Source organism: Nothoprocta perdicaria, unplaced genomic scaffold (assembly GCF_003342845.1).
Source record: "Nothoprocta perdicaria isolate Ctin4 unplaced genomic scaffold, notPer1 scaffold_286, whole genome shotgun sequence".
NCBI lineage: Eukaryota > Metazoa > Chordata > Aves > Tinamiformes > Tinamidae > Nothoprocta > Nothoprocta perdicaria.
This window is the reverse complement of record NW_020455517.1, coordinates 236,811-253,155: the sequence shown is the minus strand read 5'-3', so window position 1 is coordinate 253,155 and position 16,345 is coordinate 236,811. Positions and strand designations below refer to the sequence as shown.

Here is a 16,345-nt window from a genome sequence, read left to right as displayed (position 1 = left end):
AGCAGAGCCGGCGTCGCGGGCAGAGCGTCGTGGCGAGCACGCTTGGAAACCAGAGGCCAAGTGGCAGCTACTCGGGGGAGAACACTGCGCTAGCCACCTTGTTTCAGTAGTGTGGGGACCACAAACGGGTTTGTTGGAGCCCAGTGCAATGCAGGGCGCCTGGCATGCAGGGGCTTCCTCTTAGCCCAGCGCTTAAATCCCTGAATTTTCATATTTAAGCTGCCGGTTAGGGTTATGTCGCACTGGTGATCGATGTGCCTGTTTCTGCCTCCTTTTGCCATCTGATATTCTTAGCCAAGCTCCGGGCCTCTCCCTGGAGGTCCTGTTACTTGCAGAGCTCTGGGAGGTTGGAGGAGCCAAAGTTTCTTTCTGCTCCTAATGGCCTCTTGATAGGAGTTTGCTGCCGGCCTGTGTTCCTCATCAGCCATAATTCCCGTGCTGTTAATTGCTCTGGCTGTGGAGAGGGTTGCTTATATAATGAGTGCTGTATGGACTTCTGTAGAGAAGGTCTTTTCCTGCAAGGATTTCCAATCTAACCGGACTTGAGGTTGTGCAGAGATGAATGATCACCCTGGGATTTGTAATTCATGGTGGTATTTTATTAAAAGTTTTTTTTTTTAATGAAATTTCTGCTATTTCTGAATGTTTGTGATGATTCTGACGAAAAATGCAGCATGGGGATACTTCTGAGGGCTCGTCGGGAAGAGCCAGGCTTGCTTGGGAACTGGATGGTTTGCTGGAAGTGTTGTCTTTAAACAACTTCAAAAAAAAAAAAAAAAAAGAGGAAAAGAAAACTGAGCAGTTTGTTAGAGAGGAGCCCTTCTTGATGAATATTCATTCTGGCCCCTGTTTAGGCTTGTTCTTGGGAAAAGAGGGAGTGAAACGGCACAACCCAAACTCGGATGAGACGGTGGGATTTTTTCACCAAGCCTTAATTGCCTTAGTAACTAAGGGGAGAGTTTTGCAAGGCAAGAGATCGTAATAATAATTTTGGTGGTGAAAGTAGTTCTTCGTTTTCTGCTGATTCACAGCCCCTTCCTTTTGCGTTTAATTACTTTTTTATTGTCATGTTTTGCTCCTGTTTGCACCTTAATGCATTCTGTGGTACGTATCGTGCCATGTATTAGCTGTATCTGCGCTTAAAGCGCCAGTCTGCTTTGCAGAGTTACTCCCAGTCCCTGCGATTTACGTGGGGCAGTGAACACAGTGGGCGCGCTTGTATTTCAGGACTTTGAAAGTTGAATTGAAAATTATAGTTGTTTCCCAGGCGTGGGAAACTGGATTTTGGCATGGAAGCAAATAAGCAAAGAACTTCACGCTCGTATCGAGACGCTGCGATGCTTTGGTTGGACTGTCTGGCTTTCCCCAAACCTCATCAAGTGACTAAAGTGCTGCCCAAGCCAGATGCTGGGTCTGTAAAATCAAGGTCCCCACCATAGGTGTCCGGCCTTGATGGGATTTCACAGGCCTACCTATGTCTGCACTTGAGACCAAGCCCAAATACTTGAGAGCTGTGGTTTAATCTTGATTAAGCAAAATTGATCAAAGCAAAAAAGCTTTTGAGGTTGTGTGTTTTTTTTTTTTTTTTTTTTTTTGTCCCAGTCTCGGGATGTTGCACGTATTGAAAGAGAAGATTTCTGTGACAAGCGATTACGCTCGTGCTTATTGCTCTGACTAAAGCAGGCAGCAGAGTTGCTCTTAACTACGCTCTCAACCAGCCTTAACCTGGACTTTGAAGAAACTTGCTTCAATCTGTAATTAAAAGCCTTTTGATGCAGAAAATCCAGAGAAAGCAAGGGAGAAAGTCAGTATCTAGGATGAATAGAGATGTTTGTCCAAGTGCTGTGGCCCTCAGATCCAAACCAAAACGTTTTGGGGTTTTTTGGGTGTTTCTGGCGGGCCTGGGCCCATCCTCACGCCGTGCATCCGTCCTCGGCACCTGTGCTTGGAGCATCCCGTTGACCCTTGAGGAGCTCCAGGAGGACGTCGGAGCAGGAGTAAATGAGGTCAGGCGAGCGCCGGGATCCTCCGTGCGCGCCCGGGGACGATTGTTTCAGCCTCCCCGGCAGTATCAGCTTCCCTCCGTGCGCGGTTTCCATTTCCGTGCTGCCCGGGTGCTCTTGCCGGCCTTGGAGCGATGTCTCTCGTCCGCCTTGAGCTGCAGGTGGTCCTCAGCTGCCTTCCCGAAGGGCCCTGCTGTGTTCGGAGACCTGTAAATCTTCCTCTGAGATGCCAGGCGGTGGCCCTGGCTGAGGATGGAAGGAAACTATAGGGATCAGTGTCCCCTCTTAATGTGACAAGGTGTGAGAAACTGGAAACTGGTGCGAGCTGCCCCGCAGCTGCAGGTGGGAGCCAAGGCCGCGTTGGTGGCATGAGCTGCAGATCCCCTGGCACGGCGGCTTGTGGCCACTTTTGCTTCGCCAACCCCTGAAAAGACACGTGCTCCTGGTGCCGTGCGACTGCCACGAGTGTCATCTCCCTGCTGCTGCCAGGGCTTTTCCTTGCTGCCCTGGGAGCTGTCTGTGGCTCCCCCCTGTTTTCCCGGCCGCCCCGCAGGCGGGGGGACCCGCGCTGCAAGGCGCCCCGTGGGTGGCTCCTTTGCCTGCAAGTGTTTAGCACCTTTGGGACTGTTTTCATTCTGCTTCCCACCCCTTCTGAGCTGTAATGCCTCTCTGAGACCACACAAACCTCCTGCTGGGACGAGGGGCTGGTGGTGCCTTGGTTTTCCCTGTGCCCCCCAAATGGCCCTTGTGCTCCCGCTGCTCGGGCTGCGCTCAGGCTTTGAGCTGGCTCCCGAGGAGCTTCGCAGTTCCTTCCTGGTTCGTGCACCCTACTCGCTTCCCACTGGCGAACTGGAAACCAATGAGCAGGTTGCTGCTGTTTTGGGCTGGTTTGTTGGAGCGGGCCGAGCGTTTTGCAGAGGGCTTGTAGCTACAGGTTGCTGCTCCCCGGAGCCTCCTGCCTCAACAGGCAGCGCGTGTGGTACCAGTTGAGCACCCCTCCCTGCAGAGCCCTGCGCGAAGGAGAGGAGGGAAATGGCTGCGCGGCCGGACAGCATTCCCGGGAAGGAGCTGCGCGGTACACATGGGCTTTGCTTTTATGGAAACAGCAAGACGAGAACTCGGCGTTTATCCGAGAACTAGGAATTACATAAGTGGCCGCTCTGCCTGGTAGGCTCTTCTTTGTCTTTAAACTCCGATCTTATCCTTTTTGTCGTTTTCTTTCTTTCTTTCATTCTTCTTTTTTTTTTTTACCCCCACTTTCTCCTCCTTTCTGGTGTGGAAAAGATTACCAGTCTTAGAGGCGCCATCGGTGCAATTAAACCAATGCTAGACCTCGGCCATTGAAATGCTGGAGGAGCGAGGCAGGAAGCGTTGCGCTTGCAGGAAGGGGATTTGCCCGACTCTTGTTGTATCAGTTGGAGAGAAACGTGCGGCTCTAGGAGGACAGTGCCAAACTCTGCAGACCTGACTCGGGGAGCAGGCAGGTGCTGAGGTGGAGCGGGGGGTTGGCTTCCCACCGCTCTGCGTTCCTGCCCTGCCTTTGAAAGGGAGGGAGCAAAAACGTGACCCCGTGCAGGCTCCTGTTTTCATCTGTTTGCGAGCGGCAGGAATGCACCGCCTGACTTTTCCCTTTGGAAATGTGCTCGTGCCCTGCTGCTGGGTGGCTCCTTTGGTTGTGTTTTGCTAAGTAGTGGGTTAAAGCTTAGAGGCTCTTCCAGGTTTTTGGTGGCTTGGTTTGGCAGAGGGGTATTGTGGTGCTTTTCTGAAGTATCGTCGGCCTATTTCTGCCTAGGACTTGGTTGTCTCTGGCTTTAGGGAGCTTCTGAGTTTGAAAAAGAATCCTTCCTCTTCAGGGTACACCGAGCTCCCAAAGCAAAGAGTGATTCTTGAAAGCAGGAGAGAAACAAGAGCAATTTCATGTTGGTTTTTGGGGGTGTGTTTTGTTTTGTGTTTTTTCTCCCTTCATGCATAACTTCTGAGGCTTTCAAAGAACGTATGTAGGAGACGTAGGGTTTGCTGTTCCAAAGGAACTCCTGAAAACCCCGCTGTGGTTTTGCAGGGAGCTGCTCTGTTACTGTACAGCAGCAGTGGAGCTGTGTGGGAGAGAAGCTGTCGGGGGGCTGCAGCAACAGGCAAGTGGGCACACTGGGACTCGGCTTTGGCTCAGTTGCATTCAGCAGTGGAAAGAGCACTTTGAATGAAGGCCGCTTCCCAAGCCCTAAACCGCTTCCCAAGTGCTGAAGGCGCTGGATGACTTCAGAGATCAGAGACACGACGGCTGGGGAGCCCCTCGCGTGCCCGAGGTAATGGTGGTTCTGCTGAAGCCGCGGGTCTGCAGCAGGACCCCGGGTTGACTGGGCGGTTCTCGGCCTCCGTGCTGGCTCGTCTCCCAGCACGGGGAAATGTGGATTACCCCCGGCCGTCGGCGACAAGCCGTGCTGCCGGGTGGCAGTCCCAGCACGGACGCTGCGCCACGTGAGCAGGGACCACCCGTGCCTCGGCCAGCCTGGGGCAGGGCAGCGCGCGGGCGCTGGAGGGGTGTTAGCTGCGAGGTAAATCCATATGCACAAGGAGGCCCCATGCACACCCAGGCCTTGATCTGTTCCTACACAGTCTTGAATTGAGGCACATTCCTGCTGGATTAAATACGGTCTCTGATGACAAAGGAGAAAATTGGCAAGGAGGTCGGGGTGGAGCAACCAGTTAAGGCTAACCTTGCAACACGAGAGACGGTTTTAATATGTCCTCGATGTTACTGTCAATGGAAAAATGGTCCCGCATCTAATCAACACGTGGCTGTTTCTACGGCGTGAGCAGGCCTTCACGTTCTGCTGTGTGGAGGCAGCCTCCATCCCAGATTTGATGAAAGACAAGCAGTGCTGCCATGCTGTGGGATTTGGCCCGCATAGGAGCAGACCACCGGCATCTCCTCAGGTCTCGTTCTGCTTCTGGTTTTGCCAGCAGTTGAAATGGGGATGGAAACCGAACCTCCCTTTGCGCTCCCTGGCTCTGTGTTGTGCCCTGGAAGGAAATCCCTTCCCATCTATAGACAGCTAACAGCTAACGTTTGCAGTGTTACCATGAAATCCGGTCATCCCATGTCCTTGATCATAAAAGTTAAACCGTAGCATCTTGAGTAGTAGAGCTCTAGAGTTTCCTTTCTCACACCTTGAACTCCATTTGGGTGATCTGAAAACACAGGCCTTATCCTGAGAGGTGCGGAGCACTTGCTCCCACCAAGGAATTTGGGTTGTGTTGGAGTGGCTGCCATGCAGGGAGCTGTCACTAGCGGCTTCCTCTTGGCTGAAGAGTCTTTCAGTTTAAGTCTCTTCATTAATGTTAGTAGTAATTGCTTGCATTAGTTGTGTTTCAGGGTGTGAGTTTGGGTCCGTGTCCTGAGTCTAAATGGGAAAGACAAATAAAACTGAATAGCAGCAAGGTTGGGATTGTTGAAGAGTTGGTTAGCTGGTTAGAGCAGGACGTGGGCAGCCAGATGTTGGTATTTAACCTCGTGTGAGCCCTTTCCTTCACCTCTCCTTGTCCGTATGCCTGAGAAGACCTCCTCCTCTTGGTCCTTTCTATTCTTGGTCATTGTATGGAAAGTATTCCAATTTGAGCAGCATCAGAAGGTGAGGAGGAAGAGCAGTGAGCCTTTGTGGTGGATTCTGTAGCAGTGTCCCTAATTAGCTCCTCTAGCACCACGAGGAATTACACTCTAACATCTCCTTAACTCCTGATAGAACTGCTGATACCAACTCTCATTGGCTAGTTATCATATCTCAGCTTCATCGCCCTCATACCATCTCTTCTACAGGTTGGTCCCCTACCTGGAGTTACCAGCAGGATTTGGGAGTCCAATTCTTCTCACGCTGATCATGGTGCTACCCTATCGTGGCACCGTGGAGAGCCGCTTCGCGCAAACAGCCCTTGTCTCTGCGAAGTTGCCCTTCGGTTCCTTCTGCTGACGACGCAGTGGTAAGGGCCAGGAGGGGAAAGTTTTGAACGTTTAAGAAGGTTTTAATCCGGCTGAGGTGTAAATTACGCTGCCGTCCTCTCCCTGAGCTAAAGGGACGTTGCCAAATTGCACCCAGGTTCTCCGGCTGAGAGCGACTAGGTGACACTCGCCATTTGCCTGGTGGAGGACGTCACGTGGGAGCTCTGCCATGCGCTTCTCAGCACTGAGCCAAAATGCCGGCATAGCACACTCTGCGTTTGGGACTTCTTTATCCCAAGTCGTAGATGTGGCTCTTTCACACCCATTTAGATGCTCTGCCAAATAATATCAGACCTACGTAGGCTGCTCTGAGTGAGCACAGGATGCAGCCGGTCCTGAGCTAGGAAATGGCCGCCTGGAGTCACAAGCAGGGTTGTCCTCGTTTCCACCAGCCGGAGGAGAGGGCCATGGCGAAGCCAACTCTTGGCCCTGCTCGTTCCTCCCAGCATGCTACTGCTAGAGATTGTCGCTTTTTTTTTTTTTTTAATTTGAAATAAAATCAAGGTTCTTTATTACTTGTGGTCATTAAAGTTCCCACAGTGCTCATCAAGGGAGTGAGGGATGTTCGATTCCGGCGCTCCATCCAAACTTCAATTGGAGCAATTACTGTACGGGCTTCTCCTGATGTTCCCTTGGCAGCACTCGCAGGATGTGGGATTCTCCTTCCCTCCTGCTCCCCCTTCCTGTCGGAACCTCCGTGTGGCTGCAGCAGCGTGCGTCCCTCTCCAGAGACTGTTGCCTTTCTGTGGTGCCAAACGTGTTTCCGCTCCACCAATAGTTGGTTTGTAAAGTGCTTGGAAAGAAGAGGCTCCTCTGAGGTGAGGAAAGCCAGGACAAGGGATTGGCAGTGGCTGTACCTGTAGGTTTTTAGGGAGGGTTTCCTTTTGGCCTTGGCTGGCAGTTGGCTATGATGTGGTCCTGGAACAAGGATCGATGGCACTGGAGCTTCCTATTTTCTTTAGGTGGTCAGGAGAGGCAACATTCACCAGCAGGTCAGACCTGGCAGCAGCAAGAAGAGTCTGGGCTGTTTTGCTGATGCAGGTGCAAGTTCATCGGGTCCGCTTGAAATGAGGGCGGTTTCTTGACGTGACCAATAGCCCTAGCTGCTCTGTCCAACACTGTTGGCCATCTCGGTTGTTTTCAGCCTGGCTCGAGAGCTGTGGCTGAGGCACGAGGGAGTAAGAGGCTTCCAGAGCCAGCTCCTTCAAAAGGGGCTTTATGGGGGGCCAGAAGGAATATCCCATTGGGGGAATACAGAGCTGTTTTGTCCAGGAAGAGGCCACAGATATTTGCAGGAGGCTCCTTCTGCTCTGATCTCTTCCCTCAAGAGCTGTGCGGTCGAGTCATATGTATCTTCTCTGTCTCACCCCGGCTGCGCTACCCAGTTAAGATCCAGGAAAGCTGAACTCCCTCTGCTTGCCTGAGATGGCTCGATTGCCTCTACGTCATGAAAGACTTTTTCCTGCTACGTTTACGAAACAGTAGATATTAATAAATAAAAACAGTAAAATATTTTAAGAATACGTGCTGTTTGTTCCTGTTGATGTGGAGGGTCTTCGTCTGGAGAACTCGCGTGTGTTCTGCAGGTCCGCATTATTCAGATAGTTTGGCACCAAACTGCCGGCAGCACATTCCTTCCCGAGAGCCGTTGAATTTTAACAGCGCCACCGAGGAGCTCGATGAGCAGCTTCTCCCAAATGCCCTGCACCGTTTCCTCCTGCCTTCCGCCCTGGGGCTTGCTGCCGCGCGCTCGCTGTGTTTTCCCAGGCGTGCGCCCAGTTTCGGGTGTACCCTGGGCAGAGCGGGGCCTGCCGGGGCTTGTCCGGGTGCCGCTCGGTGACGGCTCGTGCTTTGCGTGGCCCCCGAGCTCTGCGTTTCTCCGCGGATCCAGCCTTGCGGACGTGTCCACGCAGCCGGGAGAAGGGAGAACCCGGGATGATGGCTCCCTAAATATAAATTTAAGACATGGGGCCTTGCCTTTTGCAACCTGTAATTGGGGTGAGCTATTCATAGGGGGAAAAAATGCTAATTTCTCCATTTGGTGGGAAGGGAGGCGTAGGATAATGTTTGGGCCTTGGGCAACAAGCCACTGATTTTTTTAAATACTTCTTTTGCATCGCACAGCTGCTGTGTTGCTGCAAAGCCTGCTGTGATGCTCGAACATCTGTATTTGCCCTGGACATAGCAACACTCAATTGTCGTTTCTGGGGTGTGTGGAGATACGGGTGGCCAAATGCCTCCTGCCCCAAAACGCAAGGGTTTCCTGAGAAATCTTGCACCAGAGCTGGGAGCAGTGTGGTGCCCCAAAACCCATATATTGGGCTTACAGTGCTCCTTTTCTGGCCAGGGCTGGTGTGTCACGTTAGTAGAAGCTTCTTCCCCGTGTTGCTGGAGTGGGTGGCACTTCGGCGGGACAGAGGGAGAGCCCTGTCTTTGCAGAGCACTTCGATTATTCCAGATGAGCAGCGCGTTGAAAGCGTTTGCCATTACTGGCCGTGACTCCTGCTCACGTAGCCGATTCCTACGGTGTTTGGAGCCATCTCGAGCTGCTCGGCTGCTTTTATTCACCCAGCTCAATTTTGAATAACTGCAAAGAAATGAAAGGGGGGTATGAGGAAAACTAGCAATTAAAAGAGTGATTTGTCAGCGGTTTTGGTTGTGATCCTGGCTTGATGTGGCCATCTCATTTGAATATAAATGTCAAGTACCAGAATTCCTATAAGAACCCGATTCAGTGGTAATCAATTAGAATCGCCTCAGAGTGCCTAGTCAGGGCTTTGGGGTTTTTTGCTGTCTTCTGCTCTCGTGCAGTTTGGCTGCTAGGTCTGGAAAGGAGCAAGCTGATAATTTGAGCATAGGAAAATGAAGCGAGCTTTTAACGCAGAAGGGTGACATCACATTGAAATTGGCCGCAGGATGAACTCAGGCTGTCCTAGAGCAGCCAGGACTAGCACAAGCTCAAGGAGGGGCTCTTTGCTTGTCTGTGTATTCAGTGGCATTTCTTGTAAGAAAAAACAGTGTTCCTCCTTCTATAGAATTGGACTTGATTTGGACCCACTTGGAAACCTTGTGCTGGAGGAACTGAAGCTCAGTTATATTGATATTTTGGAAATGCAGCATAGACTTTGCATCGGTAAAACTCTTAGCCAGCTAGTTAGGGAGGTGCAGTATGATGCCAGGGCTTTTTTTAATGAAGAGCAGAGCAGTCCTTGTTTGGCTTCCCCACTTCTGCAGTTGATTTGAGAGCTCTCGTGTCACGGTAAACTGGCTCTTTCAGATCACTCGTATTTCAAGTTGACGAGGCCCCTTCAGCTGCCACCAGTTGTATGCAAGGGCGATTTCCTGACTCCTGAACGGCAGCCACGTTGGGCTGAAATGCTGCATCTTTGCAGCGGCACCGAGACACGAATTTCAGACAAGAAGTAGATAATGTTTTCTAGGCAGCTGGGAGGATACGGAGAGAAAAGAGCTGCCTGGGAACTTCAGGTCACTAGTTGAAGTTCTCCCTCCGTGGCCCATTCAGAGCTGCTTCTTGCCAGCCGGAGTATTAACTGGCAGCAGCTCCGGTGGGTGTTGTCACTTGTCACCTGTCTGTCAGGAGCCGCTTTCTTAGGGTATTTCATCTGACGGGTCGTTCCACCTTGGGTCCGCTCCTGCCACGAGCACCTCCCCATCATCCTGCGCAGGTGCAGGGCTCCCTATCTTGTTACTAAGCCCCTGAGCCCCTCTTCCTGCATTAATAAACTGGCTATTCAGACTCCTGAAAAGGGAAGAGTGAGTGATTTCAGCTTGAAAAAGGCCTGGGGCCCGTATGCCAGCAAGCAGCCTGGTGGCCTCGGCTTGGGGGCCGAGCGTCCTGGTGCCGCGGCCGCTGCTCGGAGCGGTTCCCCTGCACGCGTGGCCGCTGGCCCCTCGCTGCCCTCGGCCCGGGGCTGGCCAACAAAAGGCGTGCTGTGCGGGGAGAAGCACCCGTGGAGTTGTGCAGCGTTCAGTGTCAACCCCCGGGGCGGTCGCATGACCCTGTTGCTGTCCCCATGCTTGTCCCCCTGTTTGTCCCCGCCACCTGCCTTGGGTGTTACGTTGCGCCCCAGCACAGCCTGCTCTGTCCTGGGAGCCGGGCAAGGTTGTGTGGGTTATGGGGCTTGGCTGTGGGTATGGGGCTTGGCTGCCCCGGAGAGCATTGCCTGGAGCTTCAAAGGCTTCATGTTGCTCAAATGCTCCTTAGAGAGAGGGAAGAAAAGCCCCTAAAGCAGGAGAATAGTATTAGAAAACCTCTCTAATGTCACTTGTGGGGCAGCTGAGGTGGCAGGCCTGCGTTTGGCAAGCAGGGCGCGTTGCTGCCCGTGCCGTGCCAGGTGAGGACAGGGTTTCTGCAGAGCGGTGGGATTGCTCTTCGTGGCACTGGGACAAGTGATGGTGAGACCACCTCTCCTGGAGCAAGAGAGCTCCCGGCTGGGACACAGCTGCATGGACAGCAAGAGCCCCTGAGGTGGTGACGGATCTCCCGTACCCTTGCAGAGGGAGAAGCAGTGACCTTGCCCAAGGTCACCCGTGCAGCCCCTGCTGGAGCTTGGCACAGTGCTGGCTTAAACCAGCCTTTTCCTCCCCAGACAAGGCACTGCTATTTGTACAAACCAGCAAAACACAGCTTTAGTGTCAAAGGCTGCTGTCACCTTGGTGTTTTGGAGCTGGTGTCCCCACAGGGTGGAGGGAAGGCCTTGGATCTCACCAGGTGGGATGGCACGTGCTGGGCCAGAGCAATTGCAGCCAGCGGGTGTTTTTGGGGTCCGTGGGAGCATTTGCACAGGTTTTCCTGGGAATTCATCCCAGGTGCTTCCCTCCCACCCTGATCTCTCTCCTTCAGGTGCATTTGCATGATGAGTCTCTGGAGCATTTAAGGTTGACTTAAATGTTGCTGCTGTTTAATCCTGAGAGTTATGCTGCAGTTCCATACTTCATGGTCTCTATTGCAATAGCCTTGGAGCTGCCTATTTTCCCATTGCCGATTTCTTTAGCCGGGCATCACTTAACCCTCCCTCCTAGCTCACCCAGATGCCCTGCTCCAACAGCTATTCCCGTGGGAGCAGGAGGGGGATGTGATATGACCTCCTTCTGTTGCCTTGTTTTCTTAAAGATGTGGAAATTCCTGCCTCCTCATGTTAAAAAAAAAAAGGGGGAAACTTTTAAAAACTGAGAGGTTTGCGGAGAACTACCCAAGCAAGGTGCCAGCAAGGCTGAACTGGGGGGCGTGACAGGAAATGAATGTTGTTTTGCAACCATAGGTACTGCGCTGATTGCTAACTGCCGGGGCTATAAAGTAGGGCCGTGAATTGCTTCCTGTGTAATTAATGCTGCTCTGGATGTGCTACTGAATCACCCCACCGTGGCATGGGGCAGGTCGCGTCCCACCTCTCTGCCTTGGTTTCCCCATCTATAAACTGGGGACTTTGATACTTCAGGTTTACGTTATGGTGGCTCGTGTGCTGCCTCGGGTGCGTGCGGGCACCTTGCCGTCGGCGTGAGCCCCGGTGCTGCCCACGCGGCTTCTGTGCTGCAGATGTCATACGTCACAGAATCCCAGAATGGTTGAGGTTGGAAGGGACCTCTAGAGATCATCTAGTCCCACCTTCCTGCTCCAGCAGGGACACCCAGAGCACGGGGCACAGGGCGGCATCCAGGCGGGTTTGGAGACCTCCAGAGAAGGAGACTCCCCAGCCTCCCTGGGCAGCCTGTGCCAGGGCTCGGGCACCCTCACAGTCAAGAAGTTCCTCCTCGCCTGGAGATGGAGCTGCCTGGGTTTCAACTTAAACCCATTTCCCCTTGTCCTGTCACTGGCCACCACTGAGAAGAGCTTGGCCCCTTCCTCCCCACATTCCCCCTTCATGAACTTAGACATGTTGATCTCAGCCCCTCTGAGCCTTCTCTTCTCCAAGCTGAACAGGCCCAACTCACTCAGTCTCTCCTCATACGAGAGATGCTCCATTCCCTTCATCATCTTTATCGTTCTCCGCTGGACCCTCTCTAGAAGCTCCACGTCCTTCTTATTCTGGGGAGCCCAGAACTCCTCACATGTCATGGGGAGCATCTCAGCCCCCAGGGAGTTCAAGGGCTCTGCTGCTGGAGACAGAGCATTCCCATGGGAAACATCATTCCCATTTTGGAGATTAGAAGGCTGCACCGACAGGTTTCAGGACTTGGTCCGGGATCCACGGAGCGCATCGAAGCTGGGCAGCTTTGGTGGCCGCTTGCGTTTCCCCCAGTGCCACATCTCGTTGCTGGCACCTCGCTGCCGCACAGACGGCCCAGCTGAACGCAAGGGCACACGCCTGGCTCGTGGGTTTGCTTTGGGTATTTTAGCCTGTGAAGAGGGGATGTCTTTTAAAGTTGAGTGGTTCTGTTTTGCTGTGCTAGCAAATCAGTAATGCTGCTTTTATTTTTGTTATTGTTCATTTTCTGCCAAACCAACCCCCACTGTTAGGAGAAACTTTGAGGGAAGAGCACTTGGGATTGGCACGTGGCAGACGGGATTGGTGCTGCAGCCGGTGCCTGGGCGGCTCTCAGGAGCAGCCGCCTTGATTCTCTTGCTGCCACCCCTTTGGCCACCAACGTCCCCGGGGAAGGAGCCACGGGTTTCTTGGCAGAGGGCTGGGGTGGCCCTGGTGCACAGAGGTCGGGATCTTTGGCACCCCATGGATGTGCTGGCAATTTGGGTGGGGGAGCCATGCACCATGGGACTGACCCTGTTTGGAGACGTCCTGTGAATCCAAGGAGCTTGTGTCCTTAGGCTTGCTGGTGTTCAGCAGTGAACTGCTTTCTTGCCATCTGCATAGCGCAAGACAAACTACTGTCTCTTTTCAGTATGGCTAGACAGGCACTGTTTAAGGGACTATAGAGCCCTCGAGTGTCTGCGCTTGGCTCCTTGCACACTGTCTTTAGCAGCAGACTGAGGTGGTCCATGTTCCTCTCCTCTTGCATGTGGGTGCCCTCGAATAGGGTAGAGCTTTGGGTAGAGCTTTGCTGCTCTACCATCTCTGAGGGCAGCCCCAGCACCCAGCAGCCTTTCGCTGACCCTTTCAGCAGCCTGGGACCCCAGGAACAGTCTTTGCTGTGACCGGGCAGTTGTGTCAGGAGCTTGGATGTCCTGAGCTACGCTGGATGAGCAGGGGAGCTTTCTGGCAGGGGTGGCGGGATTGCAAAACGCTCCGGGTGCAGCTGCACCAAGAAACAGGCTGGGGTCTGCTAGCAAGGCTGAATCCATCCGAGCAGAATGCTGAGCATGCTTGCCGCCTTGGTCCACGTGCTGTGTGTGTTAACCCGGCACCTGGCCTTGCCAAGGCTTGCTCGCGCCGGCCTCAACGTCTGCTAATTCAGCTGTTCTTCCAGACTCCAGCTTGAGAATACCTGGGCTGTGCTTCTCCTCCTTCCAGGAGGGAAGGTGAGCATGGCCCTGTCCTCACCTGCTGGTGTGGACATGTCTTAGGATTCCCAGACAGAGAGCAGACCTGGCTGTTTTGGAGATGGTTAGCGCAGTGGTCATGTGTCCTGCCTCATGACACTTAGTAGAGTGCACACTGGTGTTTGAGGAGCAAATACCTGCCAGGGGCCAATGGGCAATTTTAAGCTCCGTGTTGGGAGCTTCTGTGTAATGCAAATGTCTCGAAACAGCAAAGGGCTGTGTGACTCACTGCGTTTTGTCTCCTCTCTTTAGCCTTTTGCGTCAAAGATGGCGGGTGGCGTGGACGGCCCCATAGGGATCCCGTTCCCTGATCACAGCAGCGACATCCTTAGCAGCCTGAATGAGCAGAGAAACAATGGGCTGCTGTGTGACGTGGTCATCTTGGTAGAAGGCCAGGAGTTCCCCACCCACCGCTCCGTCCTGGCAGCGTGCAGCCAGTACTTCAAGAAGCTCTTCACCTCAGGGTTAGTGGTGGACCAGCAAAACGTGTATGAGATAGACTTTGTTAGTGCAGATGCCTTGTCAGCTCTGCTGGAGTTCGCTTACACTGCGACCCTTACTGTCAGCACTTCAAATGTCAACGACATCCTCAACGCCGCCAAACTGCTGGAGATCCCGGCGGTAAGGGATGTTTGCACGGATCTCCTGGACAGGAAGATTCTGGCCAAAAATGACCAGATGGATACAGTAGATCAAATTGATCAAAGGAACCATCTCAGAGCAAAAGAGTACCTGGAATTCTTCCAGAGCAACCCCGTCAATGGCCACCAAGGCAGCTTTCCGTGGACCAACCAAGAGTTGAGAGACCTTCAGAGACTGAACTTCCGAAGCCAAGAGGAAGAGGAGGAGCCAGACTGCAATGGCATGGACTTCTACTCACAAGCTCCACTAAGTGAAAGACCAAAGGTGAATGACTGTGATCCTGACAGCAATCCAGCCATGTGGTTGGACAGAGAAGAGGAGGAGACCCCTGGGTCTTTATTTTCACCTTCTCAGAACGGACATTACAGCAGCCGTGGCCTGCAGACACCAGGAGAAGAGGAGGCAACTCCAGCGGTTCCTTTGGACCAGCAGGAGGCCGGTGACTCGCCCAGCTTTGTTCCTACTGGAGCAGAGATGGAGGATGCTGATGCCAGGGAGGTGGATGGCTTGGCTGCTAGTGCCCTGCTGCAGCAAATGATGAATTCTGTGGGGAGACAACAGCTAGGGGAGGATGACCGAAAAGATGACGACGGGGTTATGGATTATTACTTGAAATACTTCGGCAGTTCAAACGAGAGCGACGTGTATCCGTCCTGGTCCCAGAAAGTTGAGAAGAAGATCAGGGCAAAAGCATTCCAAAAGTGCCCCATCTGTGAGAAGGTGATCCAGGGGGCTGGCAAGCTGCCGCGCCACATCCGCACCCACACTGGCGAGAAGCCCTATGAGTGCAACATCTGCAAAGTCCGATTCACCAGGTAAGGAGCAGACGGGGGCAGGCCACACTGGCATGTGCTGTGGTGGAGGATGAGGAGGGGACATTGCACAAACCAGGCTCTCTGCTTTTGCCAGGGGGTCACCGTGGGGCTGGTCTTGTGCAATTTTAACTCACCCACTCACCTGCCGTGACTAATTTCAGTCTTAATAGGTGAGTCGGATATAATGGCCACAGGTTCGCAAGGACATGAGCAATTTGGGAGCCAGACTCTTGAGGTATCCTAAGGAACCTTTCTTAATACTCAGTTCCTAAAAACTGTGGAACCCCCACACTTTCAGGTGTCCCAAGTTGCTGAGCTCTCCTCGAAACCTGGCCAGACCCAGACTCCCGCAGAGATCAAGTAACGCGGTTGGTGAAACGGAGGTTCAGGCCTTTGTGTTTTCATCATGGCTGAAGAACTTGGTTTTGACCATAGAGCCTGGGTTTGAGGCGAAGGATGGAAAGTAGTTTAGAAGTGGCTCCCTCTGATGACTGAAGCATCCATGGCTGGTAGTCTTGCTGGGTGGTTAGGAACAGGCCGAAGTCTGTATTGTTAATGTCCTTTCTTGGTAAACCATCGTGAGTCGAGCTGCTGCCACTGTACTGAGGGGATGGGATTGAGATGGTACCTTCTGAGCTCACATGTGTTCCTGCTCCCACCCCTGCCCTTAAGAAAATACACAAATCCAGCAAAATACAAATGCCTGGGGGTGTTCGCCTCGCCACTGTGCCTCATCAGGCTTCCTCGGCTCACCCCTCTGCAATGAGGAGGCTGAAGAAAGGGGACATTGTTTGGACTCCCTCCTTTAGCCCCAGTGCTGCAATGCGTCCTCCTCTTCCTAGTCTCCGTGTCCGTGATTACGGCGCAAGGCCGAAGGCGGCAGTTCCACCCAGGTCCGTCCTTGCCGTGCCAAGAGATTGTGTGGGCCGCCTGACAAAGGAGTCAGATTGCCTAGCCCGCTCTGCCTGCTTTTTCTGCATGCTTAAATACTCGCAGCCTCCTCGCAAGTGCTGACTGCTTCGCTTCCAGAGCACGCTGGCCCTTCCAGGGCCCGTTCCCGGCATGGGCCGCTCCCCTTTGGCCATCGGAAGAGCGGCACCAGCCTGAAGTGGATGGGTTCAGGCCATGGAGGAGGGAGAGGTGGCTGCGGGAGCCGCGGCCTTGTGGCAGAGGCCCCAGGCCTTGGCCCCGGTGCTGCCTGGCACCCCTGTGCCCCAGGGAAGGCCAAACGCTGCCTGGAAACCGGAGAGCAGCAGCAGGGCCCGGGGCCCGTTGTGGCCGCCAGCTCCCTACCCGCTGCCTCCGTCCATGCCACACGCCGGGGGCCGGCATTTGTGCGCGGAGCGCTGTGCCCGGCCATGGCGCAGGGCCGCGCCCGGGCAGGCCGCGGCAAGCGAGACCCGCGGTCGATAGCTGAGGAATGCAGATAATGGCG

At 53.6% G+C, this 16,345-nt stretch overlaps 1 protein-coding gene across 2 annotated transcripts in view; it reads left to right on the top strand.

Annotated features, from left to right (window-relative positions):
* The first annotated feature begins 4,164 nt into the window (after positions 1-4,164).
* The window catches only part of ZBTB7A (zinc finger and BTB domain containing 7A), a 14,930-nt gene continuing 2,749 nt past the window's right edge, over positions 4,165-16,345 (top strand). Inside the window, exons 1-3 of one of the 2 annotated variants that reach the window (XM_026041484.1) lie at positions 4,165-4,306; positions 5,818-5,978; positions 13,706-14,910. In XM_026041484.1, the coding sequence (XP_025897269.1) occupies positions 13,721-14,910 (1,190 nt within the window). In that variant the 5' untranslated portion in view covers positions 4,165-4,306; positions 5,818-5,978; positions 13,706-13,720. Of the gene's footprint in view, positions 4,307-5,002; positions 5,979-6,094; positions 6,477-13,705; positions 14,911-16,345 lie in introns of those variants that run through there. The other variant, XR_003249756.1, reaches the window with a different exon arrangement.